The sequence below is a fragment of the Poecilia latipinna genome, unplaced genomic scaffold (genome assembly GCF_001443285.1).
Source record: "Poecilia latipinna isolate Pla-1442-1.1 unplaced genomic scaffold, P_latipinna-1.0 Scaffold471, whole genome shotgun sequence".
Lineage (NCBI taxonomy): Eukaryota > Metazoa > Chordata > Actinopteri > Cyprinodontiformes > Poeciliidae > Poecilia > Poecilia latipinna.
In genome coordinates this window covers 231,284-239,300 of record NW_015113087.1, presented here as the reverse complement: position 1 = coordinate 239,300, position 8,017 = coordinate 231,284, and the positions used below count along the sequence as shown (strand labels likewise).

Sequence of the window (8,017 nt, the reverse complement as noted above, 5' to 3'; positions counted from 1 at the left end):
CACTCATGTGGGAAGTAGAGAGTGCTCCTGTAAGAACAGGCATCCCCGCTGCACTGAAGTTAATGTTTAACAGCATCAACAGCACGGTGTTTGCAGAAATGTTTGTGTGGAAACCTTCAGTCACAGGAGGAGAACTTTCCTGTTGTCCCCAAGATTAATTCTTCCTCCTGTAGGTGGTGCAATGAAGTAACTTCTGCTCTCTGATTGTTCCTCAAGCATCGGACCCGTAACAGTATGAGCCCCATCTGCAAATTGCACAGGGGTTTAGAAGTAGGTCTGGTCTTGAAAAAAAAAAAAAAATATATATATATATATATATTTTTTTTTTACATATACATATGTTTTTTTAATGATCATTGAAAACTTACTTTACTTCAGAAATTAAGTTGGTAAAACAGAAACTGTGTTTAACTGATTCAATTTCTGTTTATTTCAGTAGTTATGACTTACAGATAATAAAAACACAAAATTTCAATATTTCAATATTGCTAAACACATAAAAAATTATACAAGAATGTGGGCCTCCTGATAAGTTTATCCATGTCATGTACAGCATCCCATGGAGGCAATGATGGAAACATAACTTGGGAATTGCTAAAGCACAGTTGAACAAAACGACAGATGATGGAGGACCTCAAACATGCAGGAACCTCAATTTTATAAATGAAATGTAAAAATGTACATTCATCTGAAAAGGGAACTTTGGACCACTGAGCAACAATGGTCCAAAAACTTGATTTGTTTTTTTCAGGCTTAACACAATACATGCAAAACACTCGTGTTTCTGTGTAGTGGTTCTTTAAAGCAGCGACTCCGGTCTTTGTAATACCTCCAACCTCTTGGGCTTTAATTAACATTTCTCTCTAAGCTGTGCTCAAGCTTTTTCAATGACACTTTCTTCTTCCACTAAACTTTCAATGAATATGCTCGCACTCTGAACAATCCAGCTTCCACACTGACCTTTAGTGGTTCATCCTCCTTGTGGGGGCTGTCAGTAACTATTTGCTGGACAATCATTAACATGTTGTATCAAAACTACAGTTTTCAACCTGGTCTGAAGTTTTGTTCCCATTTACTAAAAGAATACATTTTGAATTTTCATTAACTAGAAGTCATAATCCTCTAAAAGAATGGAAGTAACCGCATTAAATATGTCATTTTATGTCACTATAAACATCAGTTTCACTTTTTGATTAGAATTACTGAAGTAAAACAACTTTTCAACAATAATTAATTGAGAGGTATTTGTAAAACCTATTTAACAAGATGAATAACATAAAGTTTAGAATAAAACTATAACTTAAAACAATAAAATAAAATCTTAAAGCAAGTGAGGAGGTATTGGAAAATATGGTCGAGTCTGCAGTGAAAACAAACGGCTGCAGCTGTATGCTAATTAGGCGCCTATGCTTCCCGTCCGCGCGGGGCAGCACGCGCCACTGAGCAAACACGCGCATGCGAGGCCGGCAACACGGGCCCACGCGCCCCACAGAAATTATCTCGAGGGAAAGAGGAACTCGTTAAAATGCCATCAAAGCTTGTAGTCCCAACAAACCACGACTAATAGACGAGCAGAGTTGAAGAACAACAAGAATCAGAGCAGAGGAAGCGAAGATGGCGTCAGGAAATTTAGGTTGCATTTTACAAGCAACATGAGCTAAATAAAGCAAAAAGCAAATTATTTGAAGTTATGAACTGGTTACACATCTTCGAACCTTAAATAATAGATATCCGTCCCATTAAATCAACGCATTAAAACTTCCCTCCCTCTCCCACCCACTTTATAAAGTATCCCCCCAACTGCAGTAAGTTTTAATTCTTAAATATGATTCTTTAGTCAGCCCAGATCAAATGTATAATTTTGCTCGAACAGAACCAACATAACGGTGTGTTTTCAAGCAGGTGAGAGAAGGCTCTGGGACATAGAGGCCTATTGAAAGGGGGGCTGCAGGCCTGCGGCTCAGCTTCGATTGTGTAATTATTTGACTTGGTCATACTGCAGCTTTATGCAAATGAGGGGAACAATGAACGACGATGGAGATTAATTCCTCCCTGGTCTGCGCACTGAAAGAGGGGGAAAGAATGCGCCCTCTTCCAAGTGGCGCACTGTCGCATATAGGCCTGCATTATTAGGCAATAAATGGAAACCCAGGCAAATGTGCAAAATGCGAAGAGAACAAAGAGGACCTGTACTTGAAGAGAGAGAAGTAAGTTAAGTTAAACACTTTTATCACAACAACATTTGAAATTTGTCAAATTTGGAAACTTTTTTTTGTGTGTGCCTATTTTACAGCTACAGTAATAATAATACAAACTTTAGAGCTTCCGGAAAACAATATATTTCCTACAAGCAGATGCAACACCGGTTTAAAATATCAGTGCAGAATGTCCCATCACAAGCTTTGGCTGCTGCTGCCCTCCTCTTTGTCTACAGCGCTGATTCCGCCCAGCACGCGTCTCGCTGTGGCCCAGATTGCCTGCGAGTCCTTTTTCACAGTTAAGAGGTCAATTTGCCTTTGAAACGATGAAAAAAAAAAAAAAAAAAAAAAAAATGATATCCACGCACACGCAGACGTGGCCATTGTGCACAAAGACCAGAGGGCTTTCTTATTACTTATGTATGCAGCGAGATGTCTGATTTATATGTCGGGTTAAACTACCGAGACAGACGCGTGCCCTCAAAATAAAGAAATACTCCTCCTCCATAGGGCTTATGTTATAAAATAAAATCGGACAAAAATGAAAGTTGCTATATTCGGTTGTGAGCAAATAGTGTGCGTAAAGGTCGTGCGTAAAGATGGCGCAAAGGTATAGAGAACGAATATTTTTAAACCTGTTTTTGTGCTGCACATTTTTACCAACATCTCAGGGAATTTTTTTTTAGAAGAAACGAGCATTTTTACAACCTTCTGATTCTAAATAATAATAATAATAATAATAAAAATGTTAAATCGTGATGATTTTAGCACTGATGGACATTTCCCTTTTAGCGACTCCGAGGCCCCCCAGAGGAGAGCCACAAAGCAGTGGCACGTGTGCATTTGTGTAGGGGCCCATCAGACCGTAAAAAGAGGAGGGTCCCGGCGTGTGCCTCGGTCGGGGGAGGGAGGCTGTGCGTGCAGCATTAATGTAATAAACCGCCAGTACATCTGCTGAGCTATCTGCACATCCTCCAACGAAATCCACCGACCCCAGGCTCAGAGCCCTCCCACAATAAAATCCACTGGGATCTTGGTTTCATCCCATTGGTCGGGGATGCTGCAACAGGGGGGGGCGAGAACAATAGCATCATTCCGGCATAAAAAGAGTGGAGCTATGCCTTGGAGACGAAAACATTTCAGCAACAGAAGGATCGATATAGAGGGGAGTAAAAAGTCCCTAAAATTCTGGTGTTGCCATATTTTTTAAACCAACCTGGATACTCCAGATTTCAGCCACCTCTCCGAAGTGCCTTCCCGCTGTTACTCGCCAAGATGCCCAAAGGATTCCTGGTGAAAAGAAACAAGAAATCCGCACATGTTTCCTACAGGACTCGATCTGATGAGGATGATCTCCAGGAGCTACACACCCCAGCTGCCTTGCCAAGTCAGACGGACCCCTCCCCGCCGATGTCCGTGGCGTCAAGCCCCGACCGCGCCTCGGTATCACCAGATTTCGTCGCAGCCGACGCGCCGGTGCCAAGGCTGGAAAAGCCGGAGCAGTTCGGCAATCCAGAAGCGGTGTGCCAAGCCATCTACAGCCCCACCCGACCCATCAGCAAGGAGCACGACAGGGGATATTTTGAGCGAAGTTTCAATCTGGGCTCGCCCGTTTCTGCGGAGTCATTCCCCGCAGCCGCCTCGCTCTCCGGCCTGGACCACCTCCTGTACGCTCCGGTGGACCTGAAAATCGGCACCAGCAACAGCAGCCGGGGCGGCGCAGCCATCACAAACACCACCACCACCAGCAGCAGCAGCAGCACCACCACCAGCAGCAGCAACAGCCTATCAGTACCAAACAACCGGGTCGCAACCAAAAGACCCGCCGCCGAGGGAGCAGAGCGAAAACCTAAAGCCGCCTCAAAGAAACCCAAAGCCATCAGAAAGCTCAACTTTGAAGACGAGGTGACCACTTCTCCGGTGCTCGGGCTGAAAATCAAAGAGGGGCCGGTGGAGATGAAGCCGAGGGCGCAGTCCTCCGGAGGAACCAAACCTTTAGGGGAGTTTGTGTGCCAGCTGTGTAAAGAGGCGTACGCGGATCCCTTCTCCCTGGCTCAGCACAAATGCTCCCGCATAGTCAGGGTCGAGTACCGGTGTCCCGAGTGTGACAAGATGTTCAGCTGCCCGGCGAACCTCGCCTCTCACCGCCGCTGGCACAAACCGCGGACCAGCACCGGCGCGCCGGCGGCGGCTCCGCCCGCGCAGGGCGTCAAACCCGACATGGCCAAAATGCAGCCGCTGGGCGTCAAGTCAGTCTCCGACGAAACCAAAGACATGAGTGACAGAGACACCCCGAGTCCCGGGTTGTCCGAGTCGGGCTCTGAAGACGGCTCGTACGACTGCCAGTTCTGCGGGAAGAGGTTCAAGCGGCAAGCGTACCTAAGAAAACACATCATGGCTCACCAGGCCCTGCAGAAGAAGGTACTGGAAGAGCACGGGTTTCAAACCAGCGACCGTGCAGCGGCCGAGCAAGCTCCAGTGTCCGCCCCTTCCTCCTCCTCCTCCTCCTCCTCCTCTTCCTCAGCATCATCAGAGGAAGCTTCAAACCAAAGCCCCCTGAATCTGAGCCCGGTGGACTGCCTGCTGTGCACGATGTGCGGGGAGAGTTTCACCAGCAGGGCCGGCCAGGAGAGACACCTGCGCCTCATGCACCCCTCCCAGATCTACCCGTGCAAATACTGCCCCGCCACCCTCCCCAGCTCTCCGGGGCTCACCAGGCACATAAACAAGTGCCACCCCTCGGAGAACAGGCAGGTGATCCTGCTGCAAATGCCGGTGCGCCCTGCCTGCTGAAGACAACACAGAACTTGTGCCTTTGATGGGGGAAATACAAAAAAAAAGGAGAAAAAAAGAAAGAAAATAATAATAATAAAAAATAGAAACAAAAAAGTGGCTTTGGGTTAAAAAAAAAAAAAGATAATAAAAAAGTTGCCCACTGCCATAACTTTAGGCCAATGAAAGGCAGGGCTGTTTGATGTTTAAGTGGTGTCTTTTTCATGCCAATCAGTGATTGTTGAATGCTTGTCTCGATATTTAATTTACTTATAGGCCTATTTTGAGATTTTATTTCTCAAATTAGTTTATCAAAAGGGGGAAAATGAATACAAAGCGTTAGTTTGACTGTTAAAGGGTATTTTTCTAGTACAGCACATGCTCAATGATAGCTTCTAGACCTAAGAAATGTCTTAAGAAAAAACAAAATCTCAGAAATCTTTTTTTTTTCTCCCCATCAAAGTCTGTTGAATTCACCGACCGTGATTGCTCTATCACTGTAGCTTTACGCTTGTTTGTAGAGGACAGAACTTTATCAACTTTGTCTTGGTGGGGAAAAAAAAGTGTGACTGAAGAATTTTCCCAGTTTAGTAGAACCACAAATGCCTTTAGTAAACAGAAAAGCCTAGTCTTAAATAGCCTGCATACACATCCAAATCCTGCTGTATAACTGCCTTAAAAAAAGTCAACATAGATTGTTTTAATTTTGAATGCTGGCACATATTTTATTCGATTTATTATTATTATCATCATCATCGTTGTTATTATTATTGAAGATTGTTGCAATATTTTTCCATCATATTTATTTATTTATTCTAATTATTTTATGTAACTTATTGTGATTTATTTTCTCTTTTCCTCCCCTGTGAATCGTTCTGGCAGTTTACATGTCGTATAGCCAAATGTCTTTCATTTTTTTTTTTTTTTTTTTTTTTTTGGTTGCTGTCTTTTATTTATTAGTTGTGATAATTGTGGTGGGTCGGGTTTTAATCATCAATCTTCACAGCTCTTGTGTTTTAAAAAAAAAATAAAGAAAAACGTAAAGCTCTTACCTTAGATGCAATCTTTTTTAAGGACAAGTTATTTTTCTTAAATGTTGGCTTTTATAGCGCTTTGATTGTATGTGTACATCGTTGGTGTCTATCGAAATAAAAAAAAATATTTTCAAAAAGACACGCGGGCTGCTTGAACTTTTTCAAATTACTCCCTTTAAGAAAAAAAAATATATATATATTTTTGTAGGAATAAATGCACTTAATCCAAATGATATTTTTTATGCTTTCATTGTGTCTGTACCCTCTCACTTCAAACATTAAAGCATAACAATCCAAAGAAAACAGAAAATGCCGCAAAAACGAAAGAAAAAAAACACATTCCGACTTTTAGAAATTACATAACCTAATTTCCAACTTATTTTTCTTTTATTCTAATCGCGCAAATTGATAGATCTATCATGTGCGCACACCAGGACGATTACATAAAGAGTTCGTAAACTTATTTATTAAAATGACCTTTATGTCCGAGTTAGATCTTATTTCCATTTGTAAGTTTTACACTTTAAAAGCTTGAAAGTTAAATCTGTCGTCGGGAGACTCTCCCCCGTGAATAACTAACGTCGGAACCGAACCTCTGCATTCAGTATCCCCCCCACCCCCCGCCCCGTTCATCAGAGCGATTTTCTGTAAATCATCGCTGCAGAGGCTCAAGAGAGGAGAGGAGCACTTAGAGCCTTATCATAAATCCCCTCCTGCCTTTAATACCATGTCAGGACATGACAGCGGGACAAAGGAGGTGGTGGATCAGAGCTCACCTCTGGAGCAGTAAAACATCTGTCTACTTCTTGAAGAAAAAAAAAAGAGAGAGAGAAACTCCCAGGGTTTGATTTTTCCTGAGTTGTAAGATGATTTATGATTCATCAGGTCCACAACTGACTTTAGATCTAACTAGCAGGACACGTAAAGCTCGAAGTAAGACGCGTCAATTCAAACTTAAACGCCTTGAAGTTTTTTTCTTTTCTTTTTTTTTTTGAAGTTGTGGCTCTTGTGTTGAAGCACCAAAAAAAAAAAAAAAAAAAAAAAAAAACATCAAACGCCGGACAAAATTTCAGGACATTAAAAATGCTCCTAAGCGTCTCGCAGATGTGTTCACGTCCTTAGGGGTTTCCAGATTTCGTCACCTTTCAGCCAAAGAGGACACAGCAGAGCAAAAACATGATGCGAAAGGAAATTAAACACGGATACAAAGTGAGGCATGGATTTGTAATTTAGTCGCCTCAAGTCAGGACTTTGTAAGACCAGTATTTTTGGATATAGTCATCAGCTTTGAACTTAAAATGTTGCCTCTTTTCATGAAAAGAAAAAGAAGCATATTCAGATTGGATGCAGATAATCTGTTAAAGTCTTGACTGTGGATTTAGGTCTGCACTTTGACTGAGCCATGAATGTTTTGATCTATGCCTCATCATAGCTCTGCAGTCCTGCCGGTAAATGAGCATAAACACTTCTGCCATGCATCTAGCTCCATCTACCTACCTAGTGCCTCAATACCATTTTGCTGCCACTCTCTATGTTTCACTATAGGGATGATGTGCTTTACTTGTAGGTCAAACAGCTTAACCTCACCTAACCAGAGCGACTTCTTCCATGTCTGCTGTGTTCCCTGGGTGGGTCGTGACAAACTGTGTGGCTTTCCATCAACAGCAGCTTTCTGGCTGTCATTCTTCCATGAAGGCCAGCTACGAATGTGGATCTCTGCAGCTCCAGTTACCAGGCGTATCTTGGCTGCTTCTGTGTTTTTGGATAATATATTGAACAGAGCTATGAAAACTTTTCTTTCTTTACAACCCAACTCTGGTCTAAACTTTTCAACAACCTTTACCTTCACCTGTCTTAATCTGCTATTTGTTCGCTAATGTTTTCTAACAAACCTTTGATGACTTCGCAGAAGAGTTAGGTGTGGCTAAGTTAAGCGACTTGTGAAGCATCTGGCTGCAATGGATTTTATTTAGGGATATTAAAATACAAAACAAACCAGCACTTTGTAAGGTT

The 8,017-nt window shown here is 42.5% G+C and overlaps 1 protein-coding gene across 1 annotated transcript; it reads left to right on the top strand.

Moving 5' to 3' along the window:
- Positions 1 to 1,333: 1,333 nt before the first annotated feature.
- On the top strand, positions 1,334 to 5,523 carry insm1b (insulinoma-associated 1b). The gene has a single exon (XM_015039409.1). It carries the CDS (start codon positions 3,474 to 3,476, stop codon positions 4,989 to 4,991), a length of 1,518 nt encoding a protein of 505 aa, XP_014894895.1. The 5' UTR covers positions 1,334 to 3,473; the 3' UTR covers positions 4,992 to 5,523.
- The last annotated feature ends 2,494 nt before the right edge of the window (positions 5,524 to 8,017 follow it).

Bases quoted from the DNA above. Each gene is read 5' to 3' on its own strand.
- insm1b (XM_015039409.1), top strand. From the start codon at position 3,474: ATGCCCAAAGGATTCCTGGTGAAAAGAAACAAGAAATCCGCACATGTT.